The sequence below is a fragment of the Microcaecilia unicolor genome, chromosome 9 (assembly GCF_901765095.1).
Source record: "Microcaecilia unicolor chromosome 9, aMicUni1.1, whole genome shotgun sequence".
Lineage (NCBI taxonomy): Eukaryota > Metazoa > Chordata > Amphibia > Gymnophiona > Siphonopidae > Microcaecilia > Microcaecilia unicolor.
The window spans coordinates 23,590,498-23,609,070 of NC_044039.1; the positions used below are offsets into that span (position 1 = coordinate 23,590,498).

Genomic DNA, 18,573 nt, shown 5'->3' on the forward strand with positions numbered 1-18,573 from the left:
CTGATCTGTTTTTGCCATCTATAGGACCCAGACCGTAGGTAGGCTGGCTGAAAATCCCACTTAAAAATATCTGGATAACTTATTGTATGTCTGTAGGTGGTGGCCATCCTGTTGAGTATCAATCATTATTTTCAGCAGCTATTCTATTCTGTTTTCAATCTTATATTCCTCTAAATACGGATAACAAAGAGACCTCAACAATAGAGGGAAGTACAATATTAAAACTAATAAAATTGTAAAATATTATCACTCAGATATTGAATTTGAGAAAGAATGAGTTTTAAAACTTTCCGAAAGAGTCTTTATTTTTATTTTTTACAGTAGATCTGCAGTTTGCTGAGAACTGTCTATAGACAAACAGTGGGAGAAACTCTTTAGAGTATCTGAATCAGAGCAAAAGGGTAACAATTTACTTGACGTCTAGACAGCGTTTTAGCTCTGCCTTTATAGGATTACTTCCAGTTCTTCCTCTTTTTAAACAATGTTTTCAGTTGACAATGTCATCTGACCGAGAGTAAAGTGCTTTACACAACGAAGTATGCACAACAGAATAAAGTCAAACTGAACATTTTAGAAACAAAGGAGGCTACTGGCAAAACAGCTTTAAAAATAGGGTCCAGGTGACCTTCATCATTAGTCTCTGATGTAGGCTAGCAAGCGTCTTCGTGTCTCCTCCTCATCACTGGATGAGGACTGCTCAAGGCCTCTCTTCCTTCTCATGGCCACAACCTCGCTCTGAGTTTCTGAGTGCCCACACGATTCCATCTGGTAAGTTCCTCTGACTTTACCTGGTGTGGAGCTCTCAGTGCATCTTCTAATCTGGAAACATTTTCTCTGCAGTTTGGCACACTGAACGTTTTAGTTTTAGAAGCTAGGCCCTTCTCGCTTCCATTTGTAATTTGTGCACCAGGAAATGCCTGGGCTTCTGTTACACATCCTTCCTGATCAGTTGCAGTTGTTTCTTAAAATTTCTGTCACTTTTCTTCCAAGCTCTGCTTTCCACAGGTGGATGAAGCTTTTCATGTTGACAATCAGTCGGCCAGTCTTCACATCCTCATGTCCCGCTACTAGATATTCCAGACCTGAAAATCCAGCAAAAAGTCTGTGAATATATGTAAAAATGGACTGAAAACAAACCAAGGAGAGCCTAATCTTGTTGGCTTATGCCCCAACCCTTTCTGAGTGTCAATTAGTTATTTAAAATATTTTCTATTTTAAATTATCAACCCAAAAGACAGGAAACCTCATGGGTAGGTCTAAAACAGAGATGCAAAAGTTCAGTCCTCAAGGTCAATAAGCCTACGTTCATGTTGGCCACTTCACCAAACAACACCACCTAATGATTATCATCATGGTATGCACACATGCCATTTTGCTTTGAACATAAACAGTTGCCAGTCAGGAGGATCTGATCCTTATTAAAAATTTGTATCTGGAAAAAAAAGGTTATGGTTCTCATAGACTGATGCAAGAGTTTCCAGAAAAGAGGTGGAAGAGGGTAAGCATAGAATATGTTTTGAAGAAATTGCGAGAAACTGATTGCTAGTTGGGAAGCAGCAGGACCTGATCAATTCACAAAAAACAACATTGTGACAGTTGAAGAACCAGGTAATGAAGTGATGTTGTTTAGGTGAGGAGGCCGGTGGGAGTTGTAGGCTTATTGCAAATTTATTCAGGATGATACATCCCAAATTTTATTGAAATTGGTCAAGTTTTGACAGAGTTATGCAGAAAACAAGCTTTGCATAGTTTTTTTTTTTTTAAACACTGCATATGTTAAAGAAACTAGGTCAATGGCATTACCACCTGGTATGTTCCATATATAGTCCTGTCATGTTTGAGAACCTTCCAGAAGACAATTACGTCAAGGCAGGCAATGGATGGATCGGAATGAGCACCTGGACAAGAGCTGGAGGGCTAAAGCTTTAACCAAAGGTGATTCATATAGTTCAGTCTCGCCCACAAAAAAAATTAGAAAAATGACAGAAGTGCCCTAAAAAATGCACCATGACCTCCAGCCACGTCTGCAAAGGATATCTCAAACGTTCCAGTGCGTGTTCAGAGTGGCTGAACTCCTGGTGCTGAACGTGTGTTTTTTAGATGAAGCTTGAACTTGTCCATGGAAGAAATAGTTGTACTACATTCCCGAAACACATTGCCTGATATGCATGTCTAAAACTGAAATTTGCCCAGTTGGAACTGTGAATGTGTGCATAACAGTCCCTGATCTTAAATACACTGCTCCTGCAATCAAAGAAATGGACTACTTTGATGCACACTGTTGGAACGAGGTAACTTCTCCTGAGTTTTAAATGAATCTCTTCCCTGATATAATGTGCAATCGCATTGCAACGTGATATAATATGTGATCTTGTTTTACACCCCAGCGATGGCTGCTTTAGGTGCTGATGAAGTCATTTGTGGTAGAGTTCCGATGAAAGGGACGGCATAAAATCCGATTTCTGTCCCCCCCCCTATCTGCAAATTGTGTGGGAAAGCGCGGGGTACAAATGTAATAAATTGCAATCGATCTACGAAAGAACGAACTTCCGCATATTACTGAAGACCCATCTCTTTAATAAAGCGTACCACAAAGATCAACCAATGTGAATATGCACAACTCGCCCGTCTATATTCAGAACTGTTTCTTAATATCTGCTGTATACTATTACTTTGTTTTATTATCATCATGCTGACCAAGATCCTGCAATACTAAATGTTTATTTACTAACATTCTTCCACTACTCATGATGTATTGTAAGCCACTTTGAGCCTGCAAAGAGGTGGGACAAGGTGGGGTACAAATGCAACAAATAAATTAAATAAATATATAAATAAATTAGCTGTTCAAGAAGGCAGGCCCAAATCCAGCCTTCAGCAGGCTCTCTTTCTCTGAGGTCCACTTGTGGAGGGCAGGCAGATTGTAGATTGCATGTGAAGAGGGGAATTTATGTGGCCAACACAAGACATGGAGAATCCTCACATTATTTTACAAGGGGATTTCTACTACTACTACTATTTAGCATTTCTATAGCGCTACAAGGCGTACGCAGCGCTGCACAAACATAGAGGAAAGACAGTCCCTGCTCAAAGAGCTTACAATCTAATAGACAAAAAATAAATAAAACATAGCACCTCTTACAAAATAGATGCAGGACCACATGTTAAAGTTCCTCCATGTACAGAGGAAGCAGCGATTTTGCGAAGCTGCACAAGGGGGAAAACAGACATAGATTTCATCACCACATGCGCACACGCATAGATGTGGGAGCTTTTTTTTTGAAAATTGCTGCTTCCTTTGGAAACTGTCCCCCCTGCCCTAGTTAATATCTGCCCTCTTCTCCCCCCCCCCCCCATGGCGTCACCCTCCTGTGGCACCAAATCCCTCTCCCCTCACTACGTGGCAGTAAGTGTCCCCTGTATAAAGCCCCTCTTACTACAGCAAACCCCCTAACAGGACCCCCATGGCATCCTTTCCCCCCCCCCCCCCATGGCAGCAACATCCCCCACAGACTACCTCACCAGGAGATCCCCATGGAACTCCTCCAATAAACCCTCCTGATCCCTCCTATGGGAGACAAGCATCCACCACATGGTACCCACTACCCTGAGGCCCAAAGCCCCCCCCCCCCCCCAAAGGCAGCGGCGATGAAGAGACTCTCCCCTGCAACCCCCCTCCCCACCAAAGCTCCCTCTAAGGACTGAGTTGATGTGAGCAAAATGTTTCTTTGCAAGCAAAAATTTTCAGTTACATAAACCTGTGACAGCAACTCTATTACGCAATATAAAAATCTATTTATATGTAGTCAGCTGAAATTTCCTGCATTACAGAATGCAGCTGAAAGACTTTACATGAAAAATGAGTAGCAAGTGCAGACAAGGAACTGATGTGATGGTAAACACTAAAGCCACTAGTTCAAAGTTTAGCGAGGTACAGTTATGAAATCAAAACTACACTCTGTACACAGAAAACCATAATCAGCTAGCAGCTAGCTTATCCTCCACGATACGGAGCGACATGCTTATAAACTATTCCCTCGCTGTGGTTCATTTGGTCCAGCTTTGCCCATCAAAAATCTGGTAATCTTATTACAACTCAGTACATATAGGACTGGATTCTACATGGTGGCTGTAAAAAAGGAGACCCCCTTACATAATTTCAAAGTACTTCACTATTGTTTAAGCATTTAGTATGATCTTTGAAAATATATTAGTATAATGTTTTTTTTTTATTCTTAGTGAACTCATAATTTGTATTTAAGGTGTCCTGTCCGCATTCAACCTTGACACATTCACGAAGTCTTCAATGCCACTGAGCTGTTGGCTTAATGGATTCCAGGGTTTGATTAATTAAGCGTTCAACTTATTTGCGAGCTCGATGCACTGGAGCTCCATCCTGTTGAAAAACAAAGAACTAAAAAAAATGTCTCGAATTTCACACAGAAGTTTCTGCTGCAGTAGGATGCTTTTGGGTTAATTTGAAAAATGACAGGGGACCCATTTTTTTTCCCCGGACACCGTATATAAATGGCACTCAAAAATTAGGTGCCTGAAAAAATTGGCACTAAGCACTATTCTATAAAAGGGGTGTTCACCCTTTGTAGACTAGCGCTTAGCACAGATCTCACATCTAATTTTGAGGCCCTTTTACTAAACTGTGGTAAAAAGGGCCCTGCGCTAGTGGCAGGAACATTGTTGCTGTGTGCAAAGGCCCTTTATACCGCAATGGGTAAAAAGCCCCCCAAAAAAGACATGGCCCTGTGGTAAGATCACTCTTACTGCTTGGGGGGGGAGCATAGCCGCCGAGAGGGGGGGGCAGGGGGGGACAAAATTCCCCAGGCCCGGCGCCACAGTCCCACCCGCTCTCAGTCGTCGACCGTCTGCCACCGGGCCGGGCCCCCTGCATTGAAATCACATCACCTCTCACCTCTGTGTGAAAGCGCTGCAGGCAGCAGATCGCCTCCCTTCGGGCCTCCTTCCCTCCCTGTGTCCCGCCCTCGTCTGATGTAATTTCTATGAGGGCGGGACACAGGGAGGGAAGGAGGTGAGAGGTGCTGTGATTTCAATGCAGCAGGCCCGGTCCGGTGGCGGACGGAGGGGGGCCGGTAAAGGGGGGGAGTAGCAGCGGCAACCTCGAGGGGGGAGCAGTGGCAGTGACCTCAGGGGTGGGGCCCCTGGGCGCAGCCTTGCTCCGGGCCCGGTCCCTCGATGGCCCCTGGTGGGGAGCTCTTACTACCTGATTATCACAGGGTAATCCCCTCAAATATTTCTAGCTAGCGCTGGAGTGCCGCGCACTGGGGGTGGAACTACCACCGGCGCTTGCGTTGGGTCGGCAGTAGCTCTGGATTGCCTGCTGAAACTTGGTGTAAATGGCACCCAGGGTTGGGTGCATTTACCCAGTATTCTATAGCTATGTCCCTATCCCGCCCCTCAAGCAAACAATGGAAACACTATTATGAACAATCCTATTGTATTATTTATTTAGACTTTGCTTGCACCTTTTTCAGCAGTAGCTCAAGGTGAGTTACATTCAGGTACTCTGGATATTTCTCTGTCCCAGGAGGGCTCACAATCTAAGTTTGTACCTGAGGCAATGGAGGGTTAAGTGACTTGCCCGAGATCACAAGGAGCAGCAGTGGGATTTGAACCAGCCACCTCTGGATTGCAAGACCAGTGCTCTAACCACTAGGCCACTCCTCCACTAGCAACATTCCGTGTAGAATCACCAACAATAGCAACATTCCATGTAGAATCTCAAATAGTAGCAACGTTCAATGTTCCACTGCACTAACCACTAGGCTACTCCTCCATTAGGAGCATTCCACGTAGAAGCCTGCCCTTGCAGATCAGCAACACGGCCGCGCAGGCTTCTACTGCTGTGAGTCTGACGTCCTGCACGTACGTGCAGGACGTCAGACTCACAGAAACAGAAGCCTGCGCGGCCACACTGCTGATCTGCAAGGGCAGGCTTCTGTTTCTCTGTCCCAGGAGGGCTCACAATCTAAGTTTGTACCTGAGGCAATGGAGGGTTAAGTGACTTGCCCAAGATCACAAGGAGCAGCAGCGGGATTTGAACCGGCCACCTCTGGATGTCAAGACCGGTGCTGTGGAGCCGTGCAGAGCTAAGTAATATAGCCTTTGGCATTGTATTTCTGATTACTGAAGGATTGTTCATAATATCAGTGTTCTGAGCTATATGTTGGAAGATCCCTGACGCAGGCAATTGTTTTGCCGAAACATGTCCATTATATGCTGGAATAAAGACTTTTTGGTTTCATACAGTGTTTCCATCTCACTGTGGGGCCCTTTTACTAAGGTGTGCTAAAAATGGCATGTGCTGGTGTAGGCTTGTGTTTTGGACACGTGCAGGTCCATTTTTCAGCACATCTGCAAAAAAGGCCTTTTTTTTTTTTTTTCCCCTGAAATGGATGTGTGGCAAAATAAACATCAGCGCGCGTCCATTTTGGGCCTGAGACCTTACCGCCACCCACTGACTAAGCGGTACGGTCTTATGCGTTAACTGGGCTGTAACTGTCAGCGCACATACACTGCCGATTACTGCCCGGTTAGCCCCACGCAGTAGAAAATATTAATTACTGCTGCGCGTCTTGGATACGGGTCAAAATTAGAATTACCGCTCGGGGCACACGGTAGCCGTCCGCCTACACGTCTCAGTAAAAAAGCCCCTGTGTTTGCTTGCTGTGTCCTTTTTGTGGGGATTGACCTGGATTGACCACTGTTGGAAACAGGATGCTGGGCTCGATGGACCTTTGGTCTGTCCCAGTATGGCAACACTTATGCACTTGGAATTCTGAATGGAATCTTGCTAGTCTTTGGGGTTCTTCATGGAATGTTGCTACACTTTGAAATTCTGCATGGAATCTTGTTATTCTTTAGAATTCTAGAATCTTGCTACTCTTTGGGGTTCTACATGGAATGTTGCTATTGTTTGGGTTTCTGCCAGGTATTTGTGACCTGGATTGACCACTGTTGGAAACAGGATGCTGGGCTCGATGGACCTTTGGTCTTTCCCAGTATGGCAATACTTATGTACTTATGATGATCCTTCTTCTTTTTGTGATCGATTGATGCCTATGCTCCTCCCATGGCCATGCCCCTTTTGAGTTACGTGCTGTGGGAGTTAGGTGCACTGCCTTATAGAATAGCGTGAAGCCAGATGTGCGTGCAAATATTAATGAGCGCCAATTAACATTAATAATTGGTTATTAGCACTCAATTATTGATGTCATTGAACTTGTAAAGCAATTAATTTGTGCATGCAGCTTGGGTGCATGCACAAATTTGGGCATGCAAATCTGGGTGCCATATACAGAATCCAGGGAAGAATGGGGCAAATGTAGGCTGTATCAACCTCCTTGAGGTGCAGCTTTAGACCATGTGACTTCATGACGCTACTGTGCTTTGAAACATTCTGGCGGCGCCTAGCGGACACTCGTAAAAAATGAAATTACCGCACGGGTCACGCGGTAGCCGGGTGGTAACTCTGAATTGGCGCATGTTGGGCGTGCATAGGCGCCTACATGGCTTAGTAAAAGGGCCCCAGAGTGAGGTTCCAGGGAAGACCTCAGGCTGAGGGGGAAGGCCTGTCAACATTTTTAGGCACTTCTAGAACTAATCTTTTTAGGCACAGTTCGTTCAAATGATAGTGCCTGTGGGGATGGTCCATCCATCCATCTGTACTTACAGGTTTGTTTGCGCACGTGAAAACAAACTTTTGTGTACTAACAGGGGCAGGAGGAGCTCAAAGCACACAGTGAACTTGTGGGAATTCACGCCCTACTACCAGAAGAAAAGTATGCCGTTCAAACTTAGGGAATCTGAGTACATCAAGATGACGAGGGGGCATGGGTAGGATTGGGAGATGCAGTAGTCTGGGCTGGCCTACATTACAGGTATGCATTCCCCATTGGAAAAAAATAGACATCGGAGTTTACATCAAAGTGCCTACTGTAGGTGTAGTTGTAATGCCTGATATATACGGCCCCTTCCTGACTACCACCCCCAATGTTGGCAGTCCCCAGGATAACCCCCTGCTATCCAATCTCCTGTCCCGCCCATCTCCAAAGGCAGCAGACCCCGTCTTGATGAAAGCCTAACCTTTAGATGTGCCACCAAGACCTTGCCTGAACCTTCTCCCTGATGGTAACCCCCCTTACTCAACAGAAGTTAACCCCCAGCAGCAATCACTCACCCAGTGGCATCCTTCCCTGATGCTCCCCCTGATTGCAGCCTCCCACTGCAAACCCCCATGGTGCCCTCTCCAAGGCAAACCCTTCTACTGCCTTACTGGGGGGGTCCCTGGGGTCTAGTGCAGCAGAAGTGATGCTCATTCGATCCTGCCGTAATACTCCTCTAGATCATCATGGCTGCCGAGACCTCTAGTGGTAATGTCACAGTTTCATAATTTGGAGGGGGTTGCCACGGGGAGGGCTGCTTTGATTTAATATGCTTAGCATTGTCCCCCTCTTCCCTCCCCCCCCCCCAAAAAAAAAAAATTTTGGGAAACAGAACTCAAGGAGTCTAAGTAAATTGTTTAGGGTTTGAAGCTACTTTACCAGGATTGAGAATAGGGCAGGTGCATCCTCTGTTGGTCCATGACTCAGGGTACAGTGTCCGTTTTCCTCTCCAAATCTTTAGCTTTGTCATTTTTAATACTTTTTTCACCTTCACGTTGACCTCTGCATGGGAGCCTCTGTCATGTGCTGATAATATCTTTACCTTTAGCACTGTGAGGAAAAGAGACAAGCAGTTTCACAATACAAAAGCCACATGCGGGCAAGCTGTACATCAGCGGGAGTCAGTCAGTCAGCAGGTCTGTTTTTTCAATGTCTTTATTTTCTACGTTTTTCACATGGAGCATTTTTAAATTCTTTTACAAAAGATCTAGAAGAAAACTCAAGACCAGCTCACCAGTTTCTATAACTTGAAGTCAGACAGTTTACCTATCTGCTGCTGACTGGTCGCTTTAGGAAGGGCAGAGAAAACCCCACAAACTGATTAACAGCCAATCACAATCCTAAAGGGTTGTGTAAGGTGGGTAACTAACAGTGGAAAAGCGGGAAAAACCCTCAGAAACCAAGGTATTTACCAAGGATCTGACCAACAGAGCATTGATATCTATGTAAGATTTTTTGGCCGTGGTCTAATCTCTTTCATAGGGTTTTCATTCCCACTTCCTTGCAATCAGAAAACTGCCCATAATAGAGCTTTATATTTCAAAAACATTTCTGAGTACACAAACTTTAAACCAGCCAAACCTAAAGCATAAATTAACTTAGCTTATAGTATAGATAGCTTGGTAACCCCACTTCAACTGCACATTTTTCTTCAACGGGGCCCAAAACGTTTCACCCACTTCAGGGCTTCATCAGGAACCACCAGTTTAATCATAATGGGGGTATTGATTTCCTGCTAATGAAGCTTCACTTAGGAAATGGAGACAGTCACATATGTCCATGTCTGTGCTACGATGACCAACTTACTACTGATCCTAAAAAACAGTGTAATCCATTACAGCTTTCTGAAAATCCTCTTCCATGTTATTCTGGGTGTTTTTCATAGAAAATTCATGAAAAGGGGTCTGACAATTTCACACCAGACCCAGCCAGAATTGGTGCACTTCAAAGTCCACTACCAGGCTAAACTTCTTCAGCTTCCAGCAATCTTGGGGTCCTCTCTTGCCAGGTGGCAAAGAGCAATTGTCCTAGTTGAACCCCCTCCCCTCCAGCTCCCACCAATACCATCCCTGACAAGCAGGGGCGTATCTGGACTCCGGCGGTAGGGGGGGCCAGAGCCAGAGGGAGGGGGCACATTTTAGCCCCCCCCCCACCGACCCCCCCCTGCCATTGCCAGACCCCCCCTGCCAGCAACGACTCTCTCCACCCCCCCTCCTGCCGTCAACCCTCCCCCGCTGCCGTTGCTTACCTTTGCTGGCGGGGGACCCCAACCCCCGCCAGCCGAGGTCCGCTTCCACCTGCCGCTGCCTTTAAAAATATTTCTTCAGCTGGCGGGGGACCCCAACTCCCGCCAGCCGACCCGAGGTCTTTAACGTTCTTCTTCGTCCTCCGTGGCCGTGCTGCTGTTGAAAGCTGTTGAATCCAGTTCAGAGTCTGACGTTGCAGACCTCGGGTCGGCTGGCGGGGGTTGGGGTCCCCCGCCAGCTGAAGAAATATTTTTAAAGGCAGCGGCAGGTAGAAGCGGACCTCGGCTGGCGGGGGTTGGGGTCCCCCGCCAGCAAAGGTAAGCAACGGCAGCGGGGGAGGGTTGACAGCGGTAGGGGGGTCCAGGGCGAAATCTGCGGGGGCCCAGGTCCCTGTGGCCCCACGCAGATACGCCCCTGCTGACAAGTACTATATATTTTGCACAGTACTGCAGGAAATGCATTTCTTTCTATTTCTATGGTGTTGTACTACACGCTTGGTCTGGCTTCTTGGGGTTTGGTTTAATTTCTCTTTATTATTTATTTATGACATTTATAGTCCACATTATCCCGAAAACAAGCTCAAGTTCAATGTGGCTTACAGTTTAGATTAAAAATACAGAGTCTGAATTTCAACGATAGTGAAGTTTTCTTTCTAGTTTGTGGTCACTTATTCTGTATTTGACATTTGTATTCTGTGTGTGTGACCCCTCCCACCAAAAAAACCCCACTTTACAAAATTTATTTCCCAGCCTGTATGCCAGCCTCAAATGCTGTACCCATCTCCATGACTGCAGAATGTGTTCTATCCTCTGACAGCCTTTCCCTGGTTCTGATGTGGCTCTCGGGTGAGTGTGACACCTTTTCTGTTAAGGGCACTGCAGAGTCACATCAGCAATGCATTGTGGTGGGTGTAGGGTATTGGGCTCCGTGATTCCACTAGCTTGTGTTAAATGCTCACGATGTTGGTAGTTGGTAGGCTCTACTCCCATGGTGCTTTTCCCTCTGCTTACTGGGTCAGAGTGTGCCCTGTTTTGTTTCCGGTAGTCCATGAGGTAGTGGCCATTTTTGTAAGCCAGTTTTAGATCCCTTTCATGTGTTACCCACGTTAGAGAATGTTAATACCTTGAATGTGGCTGAAAGAGGGCATTGTACACCATTTTGCCAGCTCTGACCTACTGCTAATGTCAGTACCAGGGAGACTCGTTGCCAGTGGGGCACAACCTCTGATCTGCAGTTAACTGTGAGTAGACGTGCTTATTCCAATAAAGGACATTTTCGGAGACATTAGTCTTCAGATGTCAACTGGTGTGCCAAGGTTCTACAGCAGCAACAAGTCCTAGAGGCCTGGAGCACTTTAGTGGGTACCGCAGTGCACTTCAGGCACGCGGACCCAGGCCCATCCCCCTACCTGTAACACTTGTGCTGGTAAATGGGAGGCCTCCAAAACCCACTGTACCCACATGTAAGTGCCCCCTTCACCCCTAAGAGCTATGGTAGTGTTGTACATTTGTGGGTAGTGGGTTTTGGGGGAGGGGGTTGGAGGCTCAGCACCTGTGGTAAGGGAGCTATGCATGTGGGAGCTGTTTCTGAAGTCCATCGCACTGACCCCTAGAGGTGCCCAGTTGGTGTCCTAGCATGTCAGGGGGGCCAGTGTACTACGAATCCTGGCCCCTCCCACGACCAAATGGCTCGGATTAGGACGTTTTTGAGCTGGGCATTTTTAGTTTCCATTATCGCTAAAACAAACAAACGCCCAGCTCAGAAATGAACAAATCCATGGCATTTGGTCCGTACAAATCGTATTTTCGAAACAAAACAAAGACGTCCATTTTTTCGACAATACGGTCTGTCCTTCCTCTTCGCGTACCCGTTTTCGGACATAGACGCCTATGGAGATAGGCGTTCACGTTCGATTATGCCCCTCCACATCTACTTTATACGTATAAAAGCCCTTTTCTGTAAATAAAACAGGGTGTACTTGTAGAAAAAAAGTTTATAAAATTAACTACTTAGGGGATAATTTTCATAAGTGTGAAATGTCAACAAAGCTCCTAACTTATGCCTATTTTATAGAAGCCATACATAAGGGGTATCAAACTTTCAAAATATTCCCCCCAAAAGAATGAAACATACAGTTTGCTAACAAGATGGCTAACCCAGACTATGTGTGTGTGTGTTTGGGGGGAGGGGGCTATAAAAAACATCTCAAAATCTAAATAAACGAGGCCTCAAAGCTCAAATATCATTGCTTCAGGAGGTGCTTCTGAAGCAGTGGGTTCATGAAATAAGTGGTCTGGAATTTGTTCATGCATTGCAGTAAATGAAGGGAGCCCTTTTACGCCCTGGAACAGTAGCAGTTTGATGATCTGGTTTTAGGAAAGGATACCTCTCCAGTTAAGCTAATGGGACTTATGGGACTTATGGGACTTCATTTTGATATAAGGCATGAACTACCAGCAGTGTTTGTTGGAACTTTGGGGATGTGACATGGACATTTTTGTGTGTGTGTTTTTTTAATGACTAAAACAGACTGTGTGAGTTGTGGGTTTTGACTACTTTTCTCTGATTTTTTGGTGAGCAGCTTTTTATTTTTCCATTTTTGGAGTTTTTTTTTTTGTTGCTCTATTTTTTTCTGGAGATAGATAATTTAGGGGTCCTTTTACTAAGCCACAGTAAAACGTGGCCGGTGAAAGTATGGGCACGTGTTTTGGGCACGCGCTGGGCCATTTTTTTTTACCATGGCTGGGAAAAAGCCCTTTTTTTAAAGGGCTGGGAACTGAGCGTGCGCTGAAATTAAAACTAGCTCGTGCCTATTTACAGCCTGAGCCCTTACCGCCACCCATTGACCCAGTGGTAAGGGCTCACGTGCTACCTGTGCATTAACCATGCAGTGCGCGCCAACTGCTGATTACCGCTGGGAACGCCCCCGTGATAGAAAATAGAAAATAATTTTCTACTGTTGGATTCAGCGCACACCAGAATTACCACCGGGCGCATGTGCTAGCCCGGTGGTAGTGCCTATTTGGCATGCGCTACTCACGTGGTAGTCCTCCCACACCTTAGTAAAAGAGTTCCTTAATGAGGCCAATGATAATACCTGGGAATCCCTTTGGGAAAGACTGAAACGTTTGGTCAGACCAATGCTATTTGAGGTTTGACGCCTCATTTATTTAGATTTTGAGATTTTTTATGGCCCCCCCACAGTCTGGGTTAGCCATCGTTTCATATTTTATACAGGCAACATGTGCCTTTATAAAATAAGGTTTCAGAAGCCATCCTAACAGCACACAATTTCTCTCACACAAATGTACATCGGCTCTTTGCAAAATACAAGCAAACCATCTAAATACTAGAAGAAGGCTATAAGCAGAAATGCTTATGTCTAGGTGATAAAATTCCTGATCTGGAAGCCCTAATGGAGAACATGGATTTGGACATTGTTGCCAATGTGGAGACATGGTTTAATAAGCGTCATGAATGGGATATCATGACATCTGGCTATAACCTAAAAACAGTATTAAAGCAGCTGAAAAGCAGGGTGTGTGGGGAAAAGAGGAAGCCCTGTGGACCATGTTGGAAAGAAGAAATGTTGCTTTCATCCACACTAGTGTGGTCTACAGACCTCTGGATCAAATGGAAGAGCTGGACAGAGCCTTGACTGATGATATTCCAAGGTAAAAAGGAAAGGGGAGCTATTGATACTGGGTGACTTTAATCTACTGGATGTGGATTGGAGTACCCCATCTACAAATCTTGAAAGATGGGGGATGTCCTACTAGGGGATTTGCATAGACAAATGGTGAGGGAACCCACTAGGGAAGGTTGATGCTGGATTTAATACTCATGAATGGAGGGGGTGCGTCTAATGCCAGGTGGCAGTCATCATTGGCACAGTTTGGTTTGATATAAGGAGCTAAAGTGGATTCCAATCTGGGTGGCAGTCATCATTGCTGTCAGGCTTCTAACGGTACTTCTAGGTTCAGTGAGCCCTTGGGCCACTGCCGAGGAGCGGCAGCAGCAGGAGAATCACCCGAACACAGGAAAGGCAGAACAGACCTCCCGGCACTCCGGGTTGGAAATCTTGCAAAGGCTGCCGCCGAGGCAGCGCAAGCAGGCACCAACTGGACCGGAAATAGCCCAAACTTCACCTGCACTTAACCACCGTTCCACTGGGGTTGAGCCCCAGAGTGCGGGCGGTCGGCAGGACTTACCGGGCAGGGCAGGAAGCAGAACTGCAGGGACCAGCAGGATAAAGGCTCCAGGAACCCAGCAGGAGCCAGGCAGGCCGCCAGGATCAGAGCAAGCCAGGAGACAAGCCGAGTCTGGGCAGGCAGCAGTCAGTAGAATAAGTCAGCAAACAAGCAGGGTCAAAACCTAAAACGAGAAAAACTCAGCAGCACTGCAAACGACTTCCACCAAAGGAAACTCCTCTGAGGACCTCTGTTGCAAGGCAACTAGGAACTTTTCCAGGTGGTTAATAAAGGCAGCCCACAAGGGAGTTCCCCCAGTACAGATACTGCTTGGTTCCAAAAAACTCCCAAAACAATCTGGAGAGCTGGAAGATCCGGACCGGACCGGACCAGCATATTTTCTGGAACACGGGAAATGGTAATCCATCAATTCGTAGCATTCCCCAGGTCTAAACCCCGGGGACCGAGGTGACTGCGAGCCAGGACCCTGGGCACAACCGTGACAATTGCACAGTTTGGCTTGATATAAAGAGCTAAAGTGGAGTCCAGTCACACCCATATTCAAAGTCCTGGATTTCAAACATGCAGACTTCAGCACAATGGAGAAGTACTTGAAGAAGGAGCTGGCAGGATGGGAGGAGATAAAGGAAGTGGAAGAACAGTGGGCTAAACTGATAGAGGTTATAAAAAGGGCAACAGATCTTTATGTTAGGAAACTAAGTAAAAGCAAGAGGAAAGGAAACATGCATGGTTCTGCAAAGAAGGGGGCTGCAAAACTAAAGGGAAGTAGCATTCACAAAATACAGAAGTTCCCAAGAGAAACACAAAAAAAGAATACCACATAAAGCTGAAAGAGAAGAAGAAAGAAATCAGGATGGCAAAAGAATGGGTAGAAGAAAAGATGGCAAAAGTTGTAAAAAAACAAAGTGACAAGTCTTTTTTTCAGGTAGAGTGGCAAAAGAAAGAATGCCAGAGGTGAAAATATAAGACTCAAAGATCCTGAGGGTTAATGAGGGAAAAGTGGAAGAAATACTGCAAAGATCTGCAGATGATTGATAATGATACATGTATGAATGGAGTAGATACCACACCATTTATGAAAAAATTGTTTATGAACAACTTGCAAAACTGAACATGGATAAAGCTATGGGACTGTAAGAGATAGATCCCAGGATACCGAGGGAGCTTAGAGAGGTTCTGATGGGTCCTCTATAGGATGTGTTAAATAGATCCTTGAAGACTGGGGAAGTGCCATGGGATTGGAAAAAAGCTAATGTGGTCTTTCTTCACAAAGGCTGTAAAAGAGAGGAGGAGGGAAGCTACAGATCTGCAAGCTTTACCTCGATAGTGAAAAAGGCAATCGAGATGATGCTGCAGGGAAAGTTACAAGATCCGAGGCAACATGGCTTTAACAAAGGTACCGTATTTTTCGGACTATAAGACGCACTTTTTTCCCCCAAAATTTGGGAGGAAAATGGGGGGTGCGTCTTATAGTCCGAAGGTAGCGATTCCGGATCGCCCTCCCCCCGAGTTCGGGATCGCCCTCCCCTACTCACGTCAGCGATGTTCCCTGGTGGTCTAGTGACGTTGGGGCAGGAAAGAGCCCCCTTTTTCCTGCCCAGCGCGCTGCTCTCCGTCCTCCTCCGTCCTCCTGTATGCTGCCTGACGGTCTCGGCGAGATGCCTAAATTTCTGTGCAGTATATAGAATATGCCGAGTGGCCATGACAGCTCCTAACTCTAGGCATGGCCATTTACGCCAAATAAAACTTGGTGTAAATACCGGCACCTAAGTTAAACGCAAAGCGGGTGTATTCTATAACCCTGTGCGTAGTTTTTTGGAATACCCACGACCTATGCATTTCACACCCATAGCCACACCCCATTTTTGGTAGCACACATTAGAATTTACATGCACCGCTTTGCAGAATACGTTTAGCGGGTAGTGTGCATAAATTCTAATTAATAACGCCAAAAGAGAGGGTATACAGTATACACAAAAAGCACACAGTAGAAAAAAGAGCACAACTGGGCCTTCAAGACTGAGACAACAGGAGTCCTTTATTAAGATAAGACCCAACACGGGCCATGTTTCAGCGTCAACAACGCCTGCCTCAGGGGTCTAGGTGTAATTACGAGATATACAAGTAGGGAATTCGATTCCCCACCGAGGAAATGTGATATTTAGTAAAACAAACGCCGTCGGGCAATGCAGATAATCACAGTACAAACTCCTGAAAAACGGTTTGTACTGTGATTATCTGCATTGCCTGACGGCGTTTTTTAAAAAAACTAAATATTACATTTCCTCGGTGGGGAATCGAATTCCCTACTTGTATATCTCGTAATTACACCTAGACCCCTGAGGCAGGCGTTGTTGACGCCGAAACACGGCCCGTGTCGGGTCTTATCTTAATAAAGGACTCCTGTTGTCTCGGTCTTGAAGGCCCAGTTGTGCTCTTTTTTTTCTACTATAAATTCTAATTAATGCCAATTAGTGCTGATAATTGCTTGTTAACATCCATTATTAACGCTGATCAGCTTGTTAACTAATTAAGTTATGCGCATTGTTATGGAATACGCTTTGATACTGCATAGAAATCTCAGTGCGATATATAGAATCCGGGGGGACTATGCCCCCAGGAATGCCTATATACAGATCACATAAATGTATGTTTGCTTTCATCAACAAACCAAGTCCTAGGCTGCATGTGATAGTACTGAATTTTAGTAGTTCAATTTGAAGTTGGGTTTGTTTTTTTTTACTTCCAAAAGAAAAAACTGCAAGAACTATAAAACAAAACAACAACAAAATAAAGAGACTGATAATAGTCTTCAAAAATCAGTTTAGGAGTAGCATTTTTTTTGTTACATTTGTACCCCACGCTTTCCCACTCATGGCAGGCTCAATGTGGCTTACATGGGGCAATGGAGGGTTAAGTGACTTGCCCAGAGTCACAAGGAGCTGCCTGTGCCTGAGGTGGCAATTGAGCTCAGTTCCTCAGGACCAAAGTCCACCACCCTAACCACTAGGCTATTCCTCCACTAGCAACGTTCCATGTAGAAGTCGGCCCTTGCAGATCACCAATGTGGCCGCGCAGGCTTCTACATGGAATGTTGCTAGTGGAATAGCAACATTCCATGTAGAATCTCCAATAGTATCTATTTTATTTTTGTTACATTTGTACCCCGCGCTTTCCCACTCATGGCAGGCTCAATGTGGCTTACATGGGACAATGGAGGGTTAAGTGACTTGCCCAGAGTCACAAGGAGCTGCCTGTGGTGGGAATCGAACTCAGTTCCTTAGTTCCCCAGGACCAAAGTCCACCACCCTAACCACTAGGCCACTCCTCCACTCATTTGCTAAACCATGATTGTTTTTGCCAATGTTGTCACAAACTTTAAATTTTTTTTTTTTTTTTTTACTTACAACATTTAGCCCTAGGGGAATACATGGGACCAATGAAGCTACATCAGAGAGAGAGATGGGGCTGAATTTCACCTCTATCTCTCTCTGCTTCTCGGCAAGCATATACTGTAAATCTGTCTCCTGTACATCAACTTACTTTATAAGCTCTGTGACACTACAGCGTTATTGAACGGTATCTCTATACACGTTTTAAAATAAATTATTACTGTTTGAGGCATAGGAGCCAATCTTAAAATGATTGGGGGCCCTAAACCCAACAGAATTTTTCCCCATCCCTTGACACAGGAGTTTGCTTAATATTGGGGGTGCTCAAGCACCCACAGAGCTGGCTCCCGTGGTTCAATGTTCAAATAAGAAGGGAGTTTTCTCCTTTAAAAATCCTTCCTACGAAATCAACTGAAGTGGAGAGTTTGTGAAGCTGCTGCAAATTGTGACCTACAGATTTCAATCAGGTTAGTTAAATAGATGGAGTATCCATAGAAACCCAGAAACAGAAGAAGGGGCAGGAATAAAGCCTGTAAGGCCCATCCAGTCTGCACATTTTCACTTGCTACAATAGGATAAGTACTAGACGGGTACTTAATCACCAGTTTTATTCAGGGTCCTTTCTGCCCATCCCGTGAATTCCGTTATGGTGCTTCCCCTCCTCATTCACCACCTCCAGTGGGAAGCGGCTCTCCCAGTGCTACAGTACAAATTGCTCTCCATCACATAAAGCTGATGCTCTTACAGCTCATGAGAGACTGGAGAGACATACAAACCCAGGCTTGGCAAAGTTAGGAGAAAGCTTTCATCTTATGAGTAAGTAGGGAAAATATGCACAAGAGCCGCCGAGATCACTGGAAAATTTAGGACTCCACTGAGTTAGGCTATGATGCATGTGCAGAGCCAGGAACACAGCTTTCATTCCCAAACAAGGGATTCTTATTTTTAAAAATGGGAGACATTGGCATTCATTCCGCCTGATATTTAAAAACCATCTAACCAGCCGGTTATCTCCTGTTGAATATTG

At 45.4% G+C, this 18,573-nt stretch overlaps 1 protein-coding gene across 1 annotated transcript in view; it reads right to left on the reverse strand.

Annotated features, from left to right (window-relative positions):
• Window positions 1–311: 311 nt before the first annotated feature.
• The window catches only part of LOC115477864 (netrin-4-like), a 91,734-nt gene continuing 73,472 nt past the window's right edge, over window positions 312–18,573 (reverse strand). Inside the window, 2 exon segments of the mRNA XM_030214977.1 lie at window positions 312–1,082; window positions 8,577–8,747. Coding sequence (XP_030070837.1) covers window positions 946–1,082; window positions 8,577–8,747 — 308 coding nt within the window. The 3' untranslated portion in view covers window positions 312–945.